The sequence below is a fragment of the Physella acuta genome, unplaced genomic scaffold (genome assembly GCF_028476545.2).
Source record: "Physella acuta isolate Inbredline_101_S28 unplaced genomic scaffold, ASM2847654v3 ptg001333l, whole genome shotgun sequence".
Classification (NCBI taxonomy): Eukaryota; Metazoa; Mollusca; class Gastropoda; family Physidae; genus Physella; species Physella acuta.
Genome location: NW_026732848.1, coordinates 506,782 through 528,573, shown reverse-complemented (window position 1 = coordinate 528,573; position 21,792 = coordinate 506,782). Strand labels below are relative to the sequence as shown.

At 34.2% G+C, this 21,792-nt stretch overlaps 1 protein-coding gene across 1 annotated transcript in view; it reads left to right on the top strand.

Annotated features, from left to right (window-relative positions):
- LOC131958544 (phospholipid-transporting ATPase ABCA3-like) overlaps positions 1–21,309 on the top strand; it is a 29,405-nt gene extending 8,096 nt beyond the window's left edge. The window contains exons 2-26 of the mRNA XM_059323631.1: positions 516–930; positions 1,344–1,571; positions 1,992–2,248; positions 3,190–3,427; positions 3,960–4,133; positions 4,558–4,739; positions 5,678–5,806; positions 6,093–6,210; positions 6,519–6,673; positions 6,810–6,965; positions 7,354–7,564; positions 8,004–8,253; positions 8,776–9,002; positions 9,604–9,932; positions 11,373–11,537; positions 12,857–13,072; positions 13,653–13,941; positions 14,382–14,597; positions 14,849–15,008; positions 15,379–15,524; positions 16,225–16,439; positions 17,012–17,199; positions 18,118–18,288; positions 18,918–19,122; positions 19,813–21,309. Coding sequence (XP_059179614.1) covers positions 627–930; positions 1,344–1,571; positions 1,992–2,248; positions 3,190–3,427; positions 3,960–4,133; positions 4,558–4,739; positions 5,678–5,806; positions 6,093–6,210; positions 6,519–6,673; positions 6,810–6,965; positions 7,354–7,564; positions 8,004–8,253; positions 8,776–9,002; positions 9,604–9,932; positions 11,373–11,537; positions 12,857–13,072; positions 13,653–13,941; positions 14,382–14,597; positions 14,849–15,008; positions 15,379–15,524; positions 16,225–16,439; positions 17,012–17,199; positions 18,118–18,288; positions 18,918–19,122; positions 19,813–20,070 — 5,187 coding nt within the window. The 5' untranslated portion in view covers positions 516–626 and the 3' untranslated portion in view covers positions 20,071–21,309. The remainder of the gene's footprint in view (positions 1–515; positions 931–1,343; positions 1,572–1,991; positions 2,249–3,189; positions 3,428–3,959; positions 4,134–4,557; positions 4,740–5,677; positions 5,807–6,092; positions 6,211–6,518; positions 6,674–6,809; positions 6,966–7,353; positions 7,565–8,003; positions 8,254–8,775; positions 9,003–9,603; positions 9,933–11,372; positions 11,538–12,856; positions 13,073–13,652; positions 13,942–14,381; positions 14,598–14,848; positions 15,009–15,378; positions 15,525–16,224; positions 16,440–17,011; positions 17,200–18,117; positions 18,289–18,917; positions 19,123–19,812) is intronic.
- The last annotated feature ends 483 nt before the right edge of the window (positions 21,310–21,792 follow it).

Sequence of the window (21,792 nt, the reverse complement as noted above, 5' to 3'; positions counted from 1 at the left end):
TAGTAATTTTAAACTAAAAACACAGTGTAACCTAAATTTCATTTATGGACGACGCCGAAATCTTTAGACTTTAGACTATGAACTGTAAATTGTAATGTAAAGAGATCGTAACGTAACTTTTCACTGAGCAGTGTCGCAGTTTATAGCAGTCTGTAATCCATTGAACAATGCAAGTCCCACTACTCACTACTACTACTACTCACTTTAAAAGTTGTGTCAGTACTAGATCTAGATCTAGATCTAGACTTCTAGATCCAGATCTAGAATCTGCAAGAATCTAGATCCAAATGTAGACTAAATTTATAAATAACCTCTAGAGTCTATCTTTTTCTCACTGTTATTTAACTTTTGTTAACTATTAAATAAAATCAACTCATAAAATTTAAAAATAACTTGTAACTAGTAGTGACTACTAGATCTAGTAGATTTGAAATTGAAGCCTACTTTTCTCATTATCTATTATTTAATTTAATTTTCATGCTAGATTTTCAAATTTCATTTCTAATTCTTTACAGAAACAGACATTAGACCTACTACATCAAGAAATAGAGTAGCAGATACAAAAACAGTCAATGAATTCAAGATAAAAATAATAATAAAACTACTGCGGACAGAATACTACAAGAATGGGATTCTTTAGGCAAGTGGGACTTCTGCTATGGAAGAACTGGCTCTTGCAGAAGAGAAAAATTTGTGTGTCGATATTTGAAGTTCTTTTACCTGTTGGGTTTGCCATTCTGGTTCTTCTGATCCGTCTGGCAGTGAAAGCCAAAGAGTACCCTGACCCAACCTATTACCCTACCAAATCACTCATAACAGACTCTCTAGTAAATTCCCCTCAGATCGGATTTACACCCAACACACTGGACACCAACAAAGTGATGGACAAAGTGTTAAAGAATATAAACACTATGTCACATAACAGCACATGTAAGTTTGAACACATTTCTTAATTTATTTGTAAAAAAAAATTGTATTCATTTGCTATGAAGTTGTCATAAAAATATGTATTTTGTAGGCTACAGAAAAGATTAAATTTATATTATCACTGCCATGCATTAGTGTAACACATTTATATTCCGTATAAGCCACGAATTAAGACTTACAATAATACATTGCCATAAATAAGGTAGAAAAAGGTTTATGTTATAGTCTAAGCATAAGATTTAAATGAATTTGACTTGTGTGTGTGTGTTATAGGCTTATGTATTATGATAATTTCATAAAATTGTGAGGTGGTTTTAATAAGATGTTTTGTTTTGTAAGCATGCCCACTTTAAGTTTTGTTGTTTGAACATGCTTGTAGATGCTCACATTTTTTCTGATCCTTTTTTTTTCTCCAGATGTGAAGTTTCCCTTTGACACAGAGGACGATGCAGTCAAATATTTCCGCTACAACTCCTCACTTATGCAGATGGTGGTCGTGTTTGCTGATGTCTCGGCTACATCGCGGCTGCCCAAAAACATAAAATTTTCAATCCGGCCTTACACAGGCAGCGCCAGGTGGAGGACTGAGCTCAACTTCCCAGTTTTTCAGAGTAACTCTCCAAGAAAAGACACAGACGAACCATGTATGAGTTAAATGGTTCTTTCATCTTAGAGAAGTTAATACCTTTGGTGGACAGTTAAAGAGATTATCACAGAATTTAGATGTTTTAAAAAGCTTTTTCCTAGTGGGAGGATAGGTTAATCTAATCCACAGCTTTAGTTTGAACTGTTTAAAGATGAAATTTTCATAGTAAACCCTTTAGTAAAGACCTTTATATTGAGATGGCTAGTCTTGTTAATAGATATTTGAACATCATAGCTTAATCAATCCTGATTCATGCCTTCAATAACCATGATTTAAACCATAACTTCAAACTTAACTCTAAGGGTTAATATGTTGTACACCTATATCCATGATATTTGCTGTGTAAGGTAAACATTTTAGATTAATATTTTATTATGTAAACTAAACATATTGACTTTTAAAACTTGCTTGTTCACAGTGTATGAATCACGTGGTGTTTTGATGATGCAATACCTGGTTGGCTTAGCAGTGACTGACTATCATCGCGAAGTGGAAGGCCTGCCTGCTGCCAACCTTACAGTATACAAGCAGAGAATGGCTTATCCCCATTATATTGATGACCCCATGATTCTAATTATCCAAAACAACCTTCCGTTGTTCATTGTATTGAGTTTTATACTCAGTATAATCATCAATACCAAAAATCTTGTGTACGAGAAAGAAAGGAAACTTAAGGTAATTTCTGTTCTGCCCTTGTTGTTTTTTTAAAATCTTTATTGAGCCTATATAACAAATTCTAAACATTGTAGGGTAATTACAAGACTGAAATATAACAAGATACTGTAAGTCAACGTTAAGGTGTATTTTAAAATGTATCCAGAATTAAGACAGGTTTAAGATCAAACAGTTGATGGGACGGTAGAAGTTGACCAGTGTTGGTAGTGATAATAGATAATAAATGACTTGAATTGTAATTCTGCCATTAGTCACTCTCTGATTTGAATCTTCAAGACATCAATTAGTTTGCTGAGGTAATGGATGTAAATCAGTTTGAGTATAGGCAGTTGTAGGCTTACATCCTCTTGTTTTAAGTTTTTATCAACATCATGACAAATGTGATAGTGCAATTCTGAAGCCTTACTGAGTCTCCATTCAGAAACTATTCTTCTCGGAAGGAGATTTAAAACACAATAGAACATTCTTTTCTGCTGGTGTCTAAGGAATAACTTAATATACAACAATGTAACACTCTTCTTTGTAAGAGTTCATGAAACATCTTAATATAAAACCTTTAAACTTTAAACCAATAAAACACTCTTCTTTGTAGAAGTTCATGAAACAACAACTTAATACCTAACCTCTAAACCAATGTAACACTCTTCTTTCTAAGAGTTCATGAAACAACAACTTAATACCTATCCTCTAAACCAATGTAACAACCTTCTTTCTAAGAGTTCATGAAACAACAACTTAATACCTAACCTCTAAACCAATCTAACACTCTTCTTTCTAAGAGTTCATGAAACAACAACTTAATACCTAACCTCTAAACCAATCTAACACTCTTCTTTCTAAGAGTTCATGAAACAACTTCATACCTAGCCCATAAAAGTCTGTTTAACAAATCAAAACAAATAAACCCCTAAAACTAACAATTTTATAACACTGATCTGCAGGAGTCCATGAAACTGATGGGACTAACAAGCTCAGTCCACTGGGTATCCTGGTTCATCACCTACGCCGTCTACCTTGTCCCTGCCATGGCAATCTATGCAATCATATTCTCCATCAAAGTGTCCAACGCAGGCTCCGTGCTGGCCAATACAGACCCAAGTCTCTTCTTTGTGTTCCTGTTGTGTTACTCCCTAGCCATGATATCTTTTTGCTTCATGGTCAGCACATTTGTACAGAAAGGTAGGTGTATTTATAGCTTAACAGTAAAAAATTAAATAGGAATTGTCTATGTGTTGTGCTGTTATTTATAGATAAATGTCCTGGATATTAAAAATACAATATCTTTGTGTTAAATAGAGATATTAAGAATACTTTGTAGATATAGATTTCAGTATTGAGAGTTCTTTTTTTTTTGATAATTTGTAGTTTAGGCCACAGGCTTGATGTGTAAATAAATTTAATATAGGAAAGTTTGAAAGTTTTCTATGGTCATAAATTTTAATTTTACTATACATAATAGGCATTTGATACATTCTGTACTAAAAATGTAACTCGTTATCAATACTTTTCAAAATTAGGAATGAAATAAAAAAAAAATAGGCTTGTATTGAAAAATATATTTAATAAAATTTGATATACATTCCAGAAAAGGTAATTCTGGCTAAATTTTACAACTGGTATTCTATAAAGTGGTAATCATTCAATTTATTATATTATGTACAACGTCTGCTGTTTTTTATATATAAATATTGGCCGTAACACTTTTCCCCAGCCAATGTGGGAGCCGCTGTCGCAGGTGTTTTGTTCTTTGGATTCTTCTTTCCTTACTTTTTTATGACCCAAACCTACGACACCCTCACCAGAAACAGCAAATTGGGCGCTTCACTTTTGTTTAATGTCGCCATGTCCCTGGGAGCAAATGTTATAGGCATACATGAAGGAACAGGTAAGCCATAATTACATAAACTGCTGATTACCTGAATTTTAAAAATTGACTAGGATAATCTGTTAGCATCAGGCTCTTTCTTTATTTTCTTATTAGACATAGTATCGGTTGTACTGGATAACTGAATTTTGAAAATGTGAACAGATTTTAAAAAATTATTAGGGCCTAACTATTAAAAGATTTCATCATCACACAATTTTCATTCATAATGTGATAACATTAGCTAAATATGTTATATGACTAGAATTATGTAATGAAGAAATAAAAAAAAATATAGTTGTTTGTTCGCATTTCTTAAATTCATTTATCATATAAGTTTGAAAAAGTTAAAAAAGATAATGATAATTGAAAATAATTCAATGATACCTTTATTTTTGTATTGGTATTTTTAGAGAGGAAAAACAAATTGTGATTTACTCTGTAGGTGAGGGTGCACAGTGGAGAAACTTTTACCAACCAGCCACTGTTGATGACAACCTGAGTCTACTGGCCTGTATGATCATGCTGCTGGTGGACACAGCCATACACCTCATCATCTGCTGGTACCTGGACAACATCAGGCCTGGGGAGTATGGCATCCCTAAACCATTCTACTTCTGCTTCACAGTAGGGAAACATTTTTTACTTATAATATATTGGTATTTGGTCAAGTTTTGTTAGAAGTGGGGGAGGCGGGGGGGGGGGGGGGTGTTTAAGGACAACATCAGACCTGGGGAGTACGGCATACCTAAACCTTTCTACTTCTGCTTCACAGTAGGGAAACATTTTTTACTTTAATAGGTTTATGTTTAGTTAGAAGTAGTTGGGGGGGGGGGTTATTTAAGGACAACACCAGGCCTGGGGAGTATGGCATCCCTAAACCTTTCTACTTCTGCTTCACAGTAAGGAAACATTTTTTACTTATAATATATTGGTATTTGGTCAAGTTTTGTTAGAAGTGGGGGAGGGGCGGGGGTGTGTTTAAGGACAACATCAGACCTGGGGAGTATGGCATCCCTAAACCTTTCTACTTCTGCTTCACAGTAGGGAAATATTTTTTTTTTTACTTAGGTTGATATTTAGTCAGGTTTTGTTAGAAGTAGGTGGGGGGGGGGAGTGTATGGATGACGTACAGCATCCCTATTTCTACTTCCCAGTAAGGAATGTTGTTTGACCTTGGATCAATATATAGTCAGGTTTTGTTAAGGGTGGGGTGAGGAGCTGTGATAGCTAAAATCATGAGCCTTACAGGGGATACTGATTTATTTAAGACATCAGGGTGGGGTAGGCGCTGAAGTGTATTCAATTTCCATGTAAAGATAGGTGGGGTCGTAATATCTCTAAATAAAAAACATTTTTATCAATTGACTTTGAAATTTTATTGTTACACTTGTTTCACTTTTAATATGTGGATTGGAAAGAAATTAATCATTTGTGTGCAAACTATTATTTCTATCTAACTCTGTTTTGTATGCTCTTTTTTTCTGTTCTAGTTAAAAACTGTGATGTTTATATGTGTCCTTATATTTTTATGTGTCCTTATATTTTTATGTGTTTACTTTTAGAAATCATACTGGTGTGGATCAAGCCAGGCCTCTGATGCTGTTTATCAAACTGAGAATGAACACAACCGACGTTTTGAAAAAGAGCCCACGAATACCCACCCGGGAATACAAATTTTGAATTTGAAAAAGGTGGGTTTGTCTGTTTGTTAAATAAACACACAGAATAAATGTACAGTTTGTACACTACAGATTTTTATTTTGTTTACTAACAAATATATTCTTTGTTACAATTATTATTTTATATTTTGTAGATGTTTTTCATGCAAGCTAAATTATTTCATTTTTTAAATAAAAACATCTTTCATGCAATAAAATTATTTCTTGTGTTTAAGGGCTGACTTTCATATTAATCAATATGTTTACATTTCAAATATATTCTTATTGAATTACAATTAACATCCAATTTTTTTTTTAGACTTTTGGAAGAAAAGTAGCTGTTGCTGGAACATCCTTGAATTTGTATGAAGGACAAATTACAGTTCTGCTGGGCCATAATGGAGCAGGAAAGACAACTACTATGTCTATGTTGACTGGTAAGATAATTCCCCTTTCATATCTCTTTTGCTACTTTCATTTTCAAATTTCAAAGTAAGAGCTTTTTCTTACTTTTAAATGTTTTTTTTATTTCGAGGCTAAAAGCATGTACTTTGATGAAAGAATTTGCCTGCTTTATATAATATGTTAAATTATTAATGTTGGGTGTTATTTGTCAATGAAATTCTGAAACTATTTCACATTTTAAAAATTGATTGTAAATTTATCAGTTAAAATTTTCATATTTTATGCAATTTCTGTTGAGTTGGAAAAATCGTGATTTCATCTTTGAATTTCTTGTCTATAGGCTTTATCCCACCCACCAGCGGAACAGCAATTGTGAATGGATTTGACATCAGAACCAACATCGCTGGTGTCCGAGGAAGCCTGGGCCTGTGTCCACAACACAACATCCTCTTTGATACCATGACTGTGAGAGAACACCTACTGTTTTTTGCTAAGGTAAGTTATCCTTTTTTTACCGTAACAATGAATTTTATAAATCATACTTACAAATTTGTTAAATTAGGTAAAAAATAAAAATAAAATAATGTTGAAATTATAAACAAATCCTTTGAAAACTATTTCATCTGATTAGTTGAAGGGGTACCAAAGTCCAACTCTTGAAGAGGAAGTGATTGCCATGGCAAAGGAAGTTGGTTTGGACACCAAGATCCACACTGCGTCCACCAACCTTTCTGGTGGTCAAAAGAGGAAACTTTCTGTTGGGATAGCCCTGATTGGAGGATCAAAGGTAATTAAAATTTTTCAAACCAAAGCAAAATGATCGTTATATGTTGTAATAATTCACAATTGTTTTATTGAAATATTAAATTTTCTAATTAAATTTCTAATCTTGCAACAGAACTTTTTCTGATAGCCATATAAAAAAGAAGTGATTAGTAAATAACAATATAGACTAATACTGCAATAATTTAATAATATGGCAACAATTTACAATAGAAATATGCCTTAACCTTAAATCAAACATCAGACGTAAATTGTTTAGCCTAACTTAAAAAACCTAACTACTCCTGCCTGTGATAAACCAACTGTGGGCATAATCACCAGTAAAAATTGGATGATTTACCTTGCTGGTCCTCTGTTAAAATTCATCCAATCTGTCATCCTTTTCTTGCCAGGTTGTCATACTGGACGAGCCGTCCTCTGGTATGGATCCGGCCGCAAGGCGCCAGACCTGGAATGTTTTGCAGAGAGCCAGACAAGGGAGGACACTGGTGCTGAGCACACACTACATGGACGAGGCTGACCTGCTCGGGGATAGAATTGCAATCATGGCTGAAGGAGTGGTCAAGTGCTGTGGCAGTTCCATGTTTTTGAAAAAACTTTACGGTTGGTTGCATTTTATTTTACGTTATTAGATCTTTTAAATCCTATCCATGTTCTTTACACTAGCTATACCATTTGGCCGTAACTGAACCCTTTTCATCATCCTGCCTGTTAGGGGATCATAATTTTAAAAATGCACCGACTTTTATTATCTTTACATTCAACTAAACCTTATATTTTTGTTACATAAAAAAATTGCCTTATATAAAATTATTTTAGACATTTTTAAAAATAAATATTTAAACAGATTTATCAGTTGGGTGTACTATACATGTATTGTTAGCAAGAAATGTAGTTTATTTTTAAGAAGAAAAAGAATGAAGTCCCTTATCTGAAAAGTAAAGAGAAAGATAAAGTAGAATTCATTTATTTCTTTACCTCAGAACCAGACAAGTTTGTGTGGTTGGTACATAAAACTGACCCTGAGACTTATTTTTCACAGGCGCTGGCTACCATCTAGTCGTGGTCAAGCTGCCCCACTGTAACGTTGACGAACTGACCCGCTACATTCAGACCCACGTCAAAACAGCAGAGCTGGAGACAGTCATCAACTCAGAGGTGTCGTACTTGCTTGCTGACAGTGAATCCAGCAAGTTCCCCACTCTCTTCAATGGCTTGGATGACAACAAGGACAGGCTGGGGATCTCAAGTTTTGGGACTTCAGCCACAACCATGGAAGAAGTTTTCCTCAAGTAAATACCCCTGGATTTTATCTTCTTGTTACAAGCTTATTTTGTAAAGTTTAGTTAGATTACTAAATTATAATAACAATCTTAATATAGTTCCGTTTCTAACTCGATGGTCTATGGATTAAGTGAAGTAGAGTTCACCTGTTTCTGTGATCTCAGCATAAGAAGGGATATATGTTCAGCTCTGCCTTTACTTTCCCTACTGTGAGTTGGGTACCAATCAGAATTGGGGGAACTCAGGGACGCTTTACTGATTTGAACGCGGGATTCGAAATCGAGACTTTTGGGTTAGCAGTCTAGAGCTCTACTGCTCGACCACCCTGTCCCTGAAATTTTAATTTAAAAAATTATTTTATCATTTCTAAAAACAAACACATTTTTTAATAAAGTTTTTATTTTTTTCGTCCATTTAAAAATCTTTTCTTATTTTAAAAAAATGTGCTTAGGGTTGGAGAAAGCGCTGTTGTAGTTTTTTATTTTTTCATCCATTAAATAATCCTTTCTTATTTTAAAAAATGTGCTTAGGGTTGGAGACAGCGCTGTTGATGAAGATTCATCCATATCAACACAGGACAGTGATCTAAAATCTGGAACAAAGAATGGCATCTTGAACCCAAGTTTCAACACTGACAAAGCAGGTTTTGAGGGAACAGAGAATGGTGGGTGTCACTCACCATTCAGTCTGACCAACAAGGTTGACGCACTCAAAGGTTACGATGACTCCATTGATATGAGCACTTCAGATATCATGTGTAAGTACTCAGGCTGATATTAGTACTTCAGATATCATGTTATAGTTCTGGAATATGGGCTGATTTTAGTACATTGAAGACATCTTATAACTAGAATAGTTGAATCCTACTTAAATCTCGAGGTTCTTTATATATGATTATTAGTATTATACTTCTAATATTGAGTTACATAATAATGTTGTATATTAGTTTGTTGAATTTTATGTGTAAGAATTGTAATATTTATTAGCACCTTAGAATTTATGTCTAAGAACTATTGTTTCATAAAATATGTGTAAGAGCTAGATAGATATTGCTACGGCATATATATATATATATATATATATATATATATATATATATATATATATATATAAATATATATATATATATATATATAGATAGATAGATATATATATATGTAAGTGGGCTACTGAAATACCCAAGATATGAAACGTACTCTCTAGTATATGATCAGAGGTGTGAGTACTACATTTAAATACTGATATGATTATTGGTTGCACTGCTAATAACTCTTTCTTCTTGTATAACAATGTATGATGAAGCCTTATTGACATACATGATTCCTGACGTTGGATTTTTGTTTTAAATTTTATCTTAGCCTTCAACAAAGGTTTCCAGAAAAACACTGGCTTCCAGCTGAAGAAATCCAGGTTCTGGGGCCTGTTTGTTAAGAAAGCTCTACACACCTGGCGCAACAGGGTGGTCACCTTTGTCCAGCTGCTCCTGCCTGTCATCTTCACCATCTTCGGACTGGCCATTGATAAAGCCAGGCCGAAGGGATCGGACGAGCCTGCCCTCACTTTCAGTTTGAAAGATTTTGGAAGTAATTATGTCCCATGTGGAGCTTCAGATGGTAACTCAAAGTTCAGGGCCTTGTACCAGTCCCAGTTTTCTGGCTCTCAAATGGAGAATTTTTCTCTCGCAGGGGTACGTCTATTAATAGATCCTTGTTTATAACAGCTGTTTATTTTAGGAGCTTGCCATTATCTTAAGTAAGTAAAGTTAGCTTTTGAACCTGATGGCCCAAGTGGCAGGTGAAGTAAAGTTAACCTGTTTATGTAACCTCGGCATATGAGGATTGTGCGGTCAGCACTATGCCCAGTCACCTTTATTTTCCCTAATGTAAGTCAGGTACCTATTTGAACTGGGTGGACTCAGGGCACCAAACTCGAGACCACTGGTTTAACAGTCAAACACTCTACTATTTGACCACGCCATTCCTCATAATCTTAAATTAACACCTGCATTTTAGATATTCATAGTTCCTATTAAAATTAAGAATTTTACAGTATAAAGTATATTATTAAATTTTTTATAACAATTTATTTCATAAGGCAGGGTAGATAATCCAGCACTAGTGTCACATTTTCTTCCATACTTTTTAACACGTTTTTCTTAACTCAGCTTCGCGTTTGTGGATGTGTGGATTTGTTTGTTGTTAAAATTGACATCGAAAATTAGCCCACTTCTGATTGCTCTAGAGACCTGAAATTTGGCATGCATGCTACTTTCGCCTAACAATTTCAGATGCAATCATAAAAACTAGCAATTAGAGACCGTAATTAGCTTAATTTAATTACGCCCAAAGGACCATAAAATTGAGGACATGATTTCTAAAGATACCGACAAGACTGGAGGCTTGTTGACACAGTTACTTCGGCCCCAATCGATGTGAGCGCGCTGGCCGTGATCGTATAGTGGTTAGTACTTCGCGTTGTGGCCGCGACAACCCAGGTTCGAATCCTGGTCGCTCAAGATTTTTTTAGTCCGTGTATTTATAAACACTTAGTCAATTCATACTTAATCAAGTCATTAGATAAAGTAGAAAATAAACTATATAAAAAACTTTTTTAAAAACCACGTTTTTCATGTGTAGCAACGGACTAAAAAGGAGAAAATAAAATACTTAAAAAAAACTTTTTAAAAAACCACGTTTTTCTTGTGGACTAAAAAGTAGAAAATAACTATTTACATACATTTGATGACAAAAAACGTGGGTCGGGCAGATGGGTCGGGAAATTTGATGGTGAACGTACCCACGTTTTTTGTCATCAAATGTATGTAAATAGTTATTTTCTACTTTTTAGTCCACAAGAAAAACGTGGTTTTTTAAAAAGTTTTTTTTAAGTATTTTATATTTGATGAGTTAGAATGGACAGTCCAGCAATAGTGGCACACTTTTATTTCTCTACTTTTATTTAATCAGTCAACACAGACAGATAGTGGTATACATGATTGAGAATTGTGTGCCTATAAATACATTTAATAAACAGTAAAAAAAAAAATTTTCTATGTAATTAAAATATTTTTCTACCCATCAAAATGATATAACTTATTCATGTGTGTGTATACCATTTCAAAACACAGGGCTACACATTTGACAACTACACACTAAAAAGAGCGGGAGATCTCGGCACAGCCACATTCAACAAGAGGATGATCGTGGGGATGGGAGTGATTGACAGCGCCACGGACAATCTGGTGGTCACAGCAGCGTACAATGGTCAACCGTACCACGCTCAGCCTATCTCTGTGAGTTGGTCATTTTGTTTACTATGGTTTTCTTGTACTACGCTCAGCCTATCTCTGTGAGTTGGTCATTTTGTTTACTATGGTTTTCTTGTACTACGCTCAGCCTATCTCTGTGAGTTGGTCATTTTATTTTCTATAGTTTCCTGTAACACGCTCAGTCTATCTCTGTGAGTTGGTCATTTTGTTTTCTATAGTTTCCTGTACCACGCTCAGCTCTGTGAGTTGGTCATTTTGTTTTCTATAGTTTCCTGTACCATGCTCAGGCTATTTCTGTGAGTTGGTCATTTTGTTTACTATGGTTTTCTTGTACTACGCTCAGCCTATCTCTGTGAGTTGGTCATTTTATTTTCTATAGTTTCCTGTAACACGCTCAGCCTATCTCTGTGAGTTGGTCATTTTGTTTTCTATGGTTTCCTGTACCATGCTCAGGCTATTTCTGTGAGTTGGTCATTTTGTTTACTATGGTTTTCTTGTACTACGCTCAGCCTATCTTTGTGAGTTGGTCATTTTGTTGTCTATAGTTTCCTGTACCATGCTCAGCCTATCTCTGTGAGTTGGTCATTTTGTTTTCTATAGTTTCCTGTAACACGCTCAGTCTATCTCTGTGAGTTGGTCATTTTGTTTTCTATTGTTTCCTGTACCACGCTCAGCTCTGTGAGTTGGTCATTTTGTTTACTATGGTTTCCTGTACCATGCTCAGGCTATTTCTGTGAGTTGGTCATTTTGTTTACTATGGTTTTCTTGTACTACGCTCAGCCTATCTTTGTGAGTTGGTCATTTTGTTGTATATAGTTTCCTGTACCATGCTCAGCCTATCTCTGTGAGTTGGTCATTTTGTTTTCTATGGTTTCATTACAATAGTCAGCCTATCTCTGTGAGTTGGTCATTTTGTTTTCTATAGTTTCCTGTACCACGCTCAGCTCTGTGAGTTGGTCATTTTGTTTTCTATAGTTTCCTGTACCACGCTTAACCTATCTCTGTGAGTTGGTCATTTTGTTTTCTTTATAGAAGACAAACTCACTGTCCAAAAAATAAAATCTCGATAACAATTTTTTTATTGTTGCTTATTCCTATATTAAAATAGTTCAAAGTGTTAAGAAATAGTTGCTTTCTAGTTCTCTGACAGTTTACATATGTGTTCTGGGATCATGTATTGTTGCCAGCGTAAGAAATATTATGTAGGCCTACATTGATTTCACAAAAAAGTAAACGTACTTCATTTGTATTTTATAGTCAAATGTTGTTAGCATTTTTGTTATTTAAAAACTTGTTTAGAACTCACAAAGTACTCACATCAATGCATTCATTTATCTCCTCAGGTCAATTTCCTGATGAATACCATTCTTCAGTTTTTTATGAATTCTTCCTACTCGCTCCAAACAAGTATCAACCCCTTGCCCAAAGACGAGGAAGACAAAGCCAAATTTGATGTGACCCTGGCTTTGGGGGCTGGGTTTTCTGTGGGCTTGTTCATTGGGTTTGGGATGGCCTTCTTGACAACTATGTTCATTTATTTCCTGATTAAAGAGAGACAGGTGAGTGGTTAAGGAAGCTTTGTTGAATTTTTAGTTATGTGATGCTTCTATAATGGCACATGGACAACAAAATGAGTTTCTCTACCAAGGGAGAGCACTCAGACTCAGTTCTTTAATTAAAAAAAATATGATGCAAATAATTTAAATGATGAAAAAATTCAAAGATAAGTCTGCCTTTTAAAAGCAGAAAATTTCAAATAAAATAATTGTTTATATTATATGAAATATATTGTAAAACATATATATATATATAACAGTATTCCACATTTAGGTTACATTTTAAACTGAACTTGTTAATCTTCCAAAAAACTAAAATAAAAGTGTCAGACTTTAAAAGATAAATAATATACTTAAATTGAGCATTTATTAAAGTTAAAGCTAGTGCTATAAAAAGGATAACCCCCATCATAAATAGCTTTGATATACACACTAGCACAAGTGAGTGATTGTTTTTAAATTAATGTTTTCAAAATGTTTAAATTTGCACAATTAAAAGTTGTGGAACAAAAAAGGCATAACCCCCATCATAAATAGCTATGACACTCATTTTAACACATTTGAGTGTTTTTTTTTTCCTCAGGTCGGGGCCAAACACATGCAAGTTGTCAGCGGAGTCGGGCCACTCTCGTACTGGATCCCCACCTTCATCTGGGACTTCATTAACTACATCATACCAAGTCTGCTCCTGCTGATTGTCTTCCTGGCCTACCAACAGTCTGCATACCTGGATGATGGTAGATGGGGAATCGTCATCCTCGTGCTGGTTATATATGGCTGGGCTGTGCTGCCATTCATGTACGCGCTGCAGTTTGCTTTCCAGTCCCCTCCAAGTGGTGTTGTGGTTGTCATCATGTTGAATATCTTCTCAGGTAAGAGGATTTTTTAGATTATTATTTTACTTGGGTCTTTGTAGTGTATTTATAAAAACAGACAGGATGTAACATATAATAAAAAGTATCACTTTAAGGGTCAGGATTATGATTAGAATAGAACCAAGATTATGGTTTAAATCAGGATAATGATACTAATATTAGGCTAAATATTTCCTTGGATAATGTCCTGCCATTCTTTTGTTAAGACTTTTCTTAACCCTATGAAGAAAAATGACAGATGAACACATTTAAAGTTTAAAATGATTTAACATTGGACCCTTCGTTGCCTATTACACTAAACATAAAAATAATAAATTCAACTTTTTTAATCATGACCTGAGACACGAAATCTAAAACAAATAAATTTAACTTTCTTTTTTTTACACAACCTGCTACACAACACATAAAAATTAATTAACTTAACTTAATTTAAACAGGAATCATCACCACCACCGCTGTGTTTGTGCTACAAATCCCATCCATCGGGACGGAAAGTATAGCAGACATTCTGGATTGGGTCTTCGCTTTTATATTCCCCAACTACAACATGGCAACCTGCTTCATCAAGCTGTACACAAACTACTTGAACCTCAAGTCCTGTGCCTCTACCCAGGGTTTATGTGCAATGGGAATGGTCTCCCCTTGCTGTCCTAGTAAGTTCTAAAATTATGGAGGCCAAAAGATGTGCTCTTGATTTTACATTATATTTTAGAACAACTGTTATGTCGACATATAGTTAATAGTGTTTTACATGCAAGGATTTCATGGGGTAACATACACAATTTAAAAGGTTACATTTATTATAATATCTAAATAAATTTTTTAGATATTATAATAAATGTAACCTCTTTTTTTTTTTTTTTTTTTTAAAAAGCAAATTGTATGATTTTTTTTCTTTTTTCAGAAACCTGTTCCAAATCAGTTTTCTGTGTACTGTACCAAGAGGACTACATGTCTGTTGAGAAGCCTGGCATCGGAGTTTATTTAATACTTATGGCTGTACAGGGTGCTGTGTTCTCAGTCATTGTTCTGCTGATTGAGTACCACTTCTTCCAGAGGATTTGGTAAGGTTTTAAATGTGTTGACGTTCTATTTAGATAATTTAGATAATAATTCTCAGATTTTCTATTTATCTATTCTAAAGCAATTATGTTTTCAAAATAGTTTATTCCAATAGTCCTAGGGGATTACCTTGAGTTAATTTGTTAATCCTGAAGTTGTTAATTGTTATCTATAAATATAAGCTGCTCCGAACTATATCCTTTTAATTTGTGGCTAAATTTGGATCGAGGTAAATGATTTCTGAGCATTAATTTTGACCAGCTACAGCCATTTACCTGGAACCATTTAAACCACTGGTGTGTTTAAACTTTAATAACGATAATATTTCAATCAAGCTCAACATAATTAATCACCAACATACATATCGTGTAGGTACTTAATTCGCGGAGCACCTGATTCAGGCCAAGAGCCACTGCCGTTTGACCACGCCGCCAGTCACGTTGAGGACAGCGACGTGGCAGCTGAGAGGCAGCGCATCAACTCCTCCCCAGCTTCTGTGATGAGCGCCACTGGAACAGGTGAGTTTAGCTGATGTTCTGATAAAAAGAAAGTTCACCTGTTTCTGCGACTTCAGTATATGAAGGGATAGTGTGGTCAGCACTATGCCCAGCCGTCTTTCCTTTCCAAATTGTGAGTTAGATACCCATTAGAGCTTGATAGACTCAGGGACATTCTATTGATTTGAACCCGGATTGAATTCAAGACTTTCAGGTCTTGCCGTCCCATTTATATTCTGAGCATTTACCATTGTTCTTCTGTAACAAGTTATGGATTTAAAAGGGGGCCAACTGGCCAGCAGCTCTGGGCCTTCAAATTTTCGGGTCCCAAAACACTATCTCACAAGCTATGACCATTTCTCTGTAGTTACAACACACTCCAAATGATTTTCAGCTAGTAGCCCTGGTCAAGCTTAATCTACTTCTGACTTAAAGCTGATACATATAATCCCATCCCAATATAATAAGTGTTAAAACTTGATACTGAAAAAACTGATCAGTAATACATCTTTTATGTAAAATAATAGCATAAAATAATAATATATCAAAATCAAAACTTTAAAAAAATTTAAAACTTAGATTTCTATTTATTCTACTATAAATAAAACAAATGGGTAAACCCCAAGCCTTTTGAACGCATTAAAAATCTGTTTAAATACAAGAGCACTACGATCACTATTTTTATTTAAGTGTTTTCTGAAGACAATTATTCTTATTTCAGATTCCCTGTTGTTGGTCAACCTGTATAAGAGATATGGAACCTTCGTGTCTGTGGACCACATATGTGTTGGCGTGCCAGAACAAGAATGTTTTGGCCTGCTGGGTCAAAACGGAGCTGGCAAGACTACAACTTTTAAAATGTTGACTGGGGATGTCATGGTGACTGGTGGAAATGCCTACCTCAAGGGCAGTGATGTTCGCAGCAATATTAAAGAAGTAAGATCATTTGGAAATCCTTTTAAATCATTCATGTATTAGTTTAATGAGGGTTGCAAAATAATTAATAGTGATGATTGCAGCAATATTAAAGAAGTAAGATCATACAGAGATTCTTTTAAATCATATGTTATATTGTGTAACTAGGCTACAGCAATAATTAACATTTTTATTCCATTATAGTCTATCTATTAAAGAATATTTTGCATTAGTTCTTAGATTTCAATTAAATTTCTATCACATCCATAAGTTATAAAGCAATTTATTTACATCTTGAAAAATTGCTGTGATCTAATTGAATAATATTTATTTAATGCTATTTTGTAAATAAATATAATGCTAAGGAAATTGTAGTCTATATATTGTTGCATTACAACTTTCAGTTACCTTTCCATAGTATTAGTTTAATGTCTGTTTCATTTTTCATGTAGAAATTTATGTCAGCATATGCATTATATATTCTGATAATTCAGTTACAACTGTAACAGAGACACTTTCTTTCAACATGTATGCTTTATGTCTTTGATATTACTTTTATATTTTTTTTTAAATTAAATTTCTAAAATCACTAGGTCCAAGCTAACATGGGCTACTGCCCGCAGTTTGACGCCCTCATTGACCAGATGACCGGCAGAGAGACACTCTTCATGTACGCCAGACTGAGGGGGGTGCCGGAGGAAAACATTCCGTCGGTGGTCAACACTTTGCTGGACATCCTCATGTTGCGACCACACGCTGACAAACTAGCTGGACTTTACAGGTGATTAACATCACCTTCATTACACTACCAGCTCATTTATGATGGAAACTACTTATATTTTTTTTTTAAATATCATTTCTCAGAAAGAGCTCTACCCATACCCCCTCCCCACTTTTATAGTTAAATAAGAAAAAATGCAATACTCTGGGTAGACCACACCCATTACCATGTGCCTCTATATAAAAAGATTATATATACTAAAGCAATTTTTTTACATAAAATATTCCACGAAACAGCCCCTTCTTACTTATCGGACCTATTTTCTTTTAACACAAAATTAAATCATCGTCTTAATTTACCGATCCCATATAACACTTTTTTCCAAAAAAATAGCTTCGCCTACTCTGGTTCTAATTAGTGGAACAATCTTCATAACAAAATAAAACTACCTAGTTCTGAAAATATATTCAAATCTAAACTAAAACAACAATTATTTAATGACCTCTCTAACTGACTCATTGAAACATTTCTCATTCATCTATTATATTCTTATTTTATCTCATCTTGTATTATAACTATGTAATATTATTTCTTTATTCCACATTTTTAGTGCTATGTTACCGCTATGTTGTTACTATGCTATTGCTTTTTTAAATGCTGTTATTAAATTGTATTGTTGTTTTATTTGTTTATTTTAAAACGGCTAATGTGAAAAAAGGCCTCCGTGCCTACTATTGTTACCGTAATTGAATAAATAAAATAAAAAATAGAGTACATTATACACCCTAAGTGAGCTCTATACTACATACATACACCACAGTGAGCCTTATAAAGTGTAGCTGTGACCATTTCTAATAAGCACTAACTTTCAATTAAGCCATCAGACTTTCTACCTCCCAATGTTTTAACAAGATCTTTCATAATTACAAGTGCCTTTGCATCATACTTATTTAACAAGATCATACATTTTTTTTCCAGTGGAGGTAACAAGAGGAAGCTAAGCACAGCCATAGCCCTGATTGGTGACCCACCTTTCATCATGCTGGACGAGCCATCTTCAGGCATGGACCCTAAGGCCAGGAGACAACTCTGGAATGTTTTGTCTCAGGTGCGAGCGTCAGGCCGTACTTTGGTATTGACATCACACAGGTGGGTGCTGACATAATTGCCGTTTGTTCGTTATGTTTAAATTATTTTAGATAATTGATACATTAACAAATTCTTTAAGGCCATTAATGTAATATTTTCTCTGCAATAGTCATTTCCATTTGCTCTTTATGTTAAAATTATTATAGCTAATTGAAACACTAAATCTTTAAGGCCATTAATGTAATATTGTATCTGCAATAGTCATTTCCATTTGTTCTTTATGTTTAAATTATTTTAGCCAATTGATACATTAACGGAATCTTTAAAGCCATTTATGTAATATTTTCTCTGCAATATTCATTTCCATTTGCTCTTTATGTTTAAATTATTATATCTAATTGAAACATTAATGAAATCTTTAAGGCCATTTTCTCTGCAATAGTCATTCCCATTTTGTTCTTTATGTTTAAATTATTTTAGCTAATTGAAACATTAACGTAAATCTTTAAGGCCATTAATGCTCTCTTTATATCAAAGGCCCATAATTTTTGTCTCTAAATGCCTGGTTCTTTCCCTTTATTTCCTTTAAACAATTTTTTTTTTCTTCTATCGTTAAGAATCTAGGTTTAAATTAAATTTTTATAACTTTATGTATTCATAATTTTAATTTTTTTTTTTCAAATCTTTAGCATGGAAGAGTGTGATGCACTCTGTACACGTATAGCCATCATGGTGAATGGTAAATTCATGTGCCTGGGCAGCCCTCAACATCTAAAGAACAAGTTTGGCCAGGGCTACACATTGATCGTACAGTTAGGAGCCCTGCCAGATGGAAGCACTGCACCCAATGAACCTGTGATAGACTTTATTCTAGAGCATTTTGCTGGCGCCAAGGTATAAATAACTTATGATTTATTTAAAGCTGATTGGGGAAAAAAGACTCCACCTAGTTAAAATAATAGAAGTTAAATTTATTTTACTTAGTTAGGTTATAAATTGCAGACCTGAAATCCTGGGGATTGGAGATTGTGGGTAGGGTATTACTTGGGGAAATTAGACTAAGCTTAGCAAATGTATAGACCACAACCATCTCATACATGTTATGGCTGAAAAAAAATGATGAACTGTTTTTTACCTGACCTATATGTGGTCTTGAAAAGTTGATGTTTGTTTCATTGATTAAATTACTAAAATAATTTTAATTGAAACCTAATTACTAAGCTGATTTTTAATTACCTACATGTTTAGAAGCACCTACTTATTTAATTAGCTATGTATGTGAAAGCACAATGAAGCCTAATTACTTACCTAACCTTTAATTACGTATGTCTGTGAAAGCACAATGAAACCTAATAACTTACCTTACCTTTAATTACCTATGTATGTTAGAGCACCATAAGACCTAATTACTTACCTGACCTTATATTACTTGTGTCTTTGAAAGCACCATAAAGCCTTATCACCTGAGCTTATATTACCTGTGTCTGTGAAAACAACATAAGACCTAATTACTTACCTGACCTTATATTACCTGTGTCTGTGAAAGTACCATAAAACCTAACCACCTGACCTTTGATCCCCCAGGTGTTTGACGACCATCAAGGCTACATCCACTTCCAGGTGCCAGACTCCAACGTCCGGCTGGCACAGGTGTTCTCCATCATGGAGGACCTGAAGAAGAACCTGAACGTGTCCGACTACTCTGTCCACCAGACCACCCTGGAGCAGGTGTTCCTCACCTTCACCCGCGCGCAGATAGCGCCCAAGGAAGAGACCAAGCGGAGTGAGCTGGCCAAGATCTGTTGTTGCTGCTGCATCAAAGGGGGCTGTTATAAATCTTAATAATTGGGACAGACATGCTTGTGTGGTTTTAGTCCAATATTATTTTGGTCCAAATATAAAATAAGTAAAAATCCAGCTTATAAAAGAAGAGATAAGCAAGCCTGTGTATTTTTTAGTAAAAACTGAGCATGTAAAGGAACAGATAAGCTTGTGCTGTTTTAGTCCAACTTTATTTTGGTCCAATTGTTAAAAAGGTAAAACCCAGCATGTAGGCTACAGGAAGAGATAAGCTTATGCCATTTTAGTCCAACATTATTTTGGTCAAATTGTAAAAAAAGTGAAAATCCAGCATATACAGGAAGAGATAAGCAAGCCTGTGTCATTTTTAGTCCAACGTTATTTTGGTCCAATTGTAAAATATGTAAAAACCCAGCATGCGCAGGAAGAGATAAGCCTGTGTCATTTTTAGTCCAACATTATTTTGGTCCAATTGTAAAATAAGTAAAAACCAAGCACGTAAAGGAACAGATAAGCTTGTGCCGTTTTAGTCCAACTTTATTTTGGTCCAATTGTAAAAAAGTAAAAACTTTGCATGTAAAGGAACAGATAAGCTTGTGCTGTTTTAGTCCAACTTTATTTTGGTCCAATTGTAAAAAAAAAAGTAAAAACGTAGCATGTACATATGAGACAGTTAACTTAAATTTAGCTTGCAAGTTTAAGCATTGCTGTGCAATATTATTCATTTTGTTATGTAAGCTCTTGAGTAATTATCTCACATCTCATTACATAATACAATATTAATTGGATAAAGTAAACTTGGAATTACGTCTTTTTTAATCGTGTAAATATTTTAAATGGTGATGTAACCAAAGTTTACGAGCACAAAAAATGTATTATATATATCCTACGTAAGAACTCCTTTTTTTATATTTTTTTTACAATGTGATGAAGATGTTGCTTAATTTTGTAATTTAAATATATGAATAAATAAAAATAAATGTTGATTAGATTTTTAATTGACCTCAGATTTGCCATGAGACTGTTAAGTGGATTACTTTTTTTTATAATGATAGCTAGATCCCGGTGGTTGAAGGTAGTTGAATCTCAGTTGTTGGGGTACATCTAGTCACAAATTTTCTCAAACAGGTTTTCTTACAATTATTTTAGCCTACTCAAATGGTAACACATTCAAAACATTGTTTTGTAGATTGTTAGTAGTAGTTTTTGTTGTAGTTGATGCTGGTTTATGCGATGGGCTTTGGAACTTAGTTCATTAATTCTAATTAATTTTAGAAATATAATTAATTTTAGAAATAAATAGGTGGGAAAAAGTTTGAATTTTGTTCATGAAGATTTTGTACCATGCCTTTTTACACTATTTTGGTGTTAGAAACTTTTGATTAACACTGAATGTTTTATGCCATGCTTTTGACCCTTTAGAAAACAAAGTTGTACTTAATGTAATTGTAAAAATAGTATACAGGAGACAGTGTCTTCTCTGTTAAGTTTGCCAGGTTGTATTTGGCTCTCTCACTCTCATCTTCTGCTAAAACATTTTAGTGTCCAGATTTTTCTGCAATTTGTTGCAGAAAAAATTATTTTTTTCAAAGAAGTTCTCACAAGAATGAAAAACAAGTAGCAGTGAATATAAATTTGAATTTTTAGAACTACTGTCTACTAAAGAATTTGAAAAACTCCCTAAGACACTTGAAACTTGATGCTATGCTGAAGCATGTTATTTATGTACATATGACATAACCATTCCTATCATCAGTGGCGTAG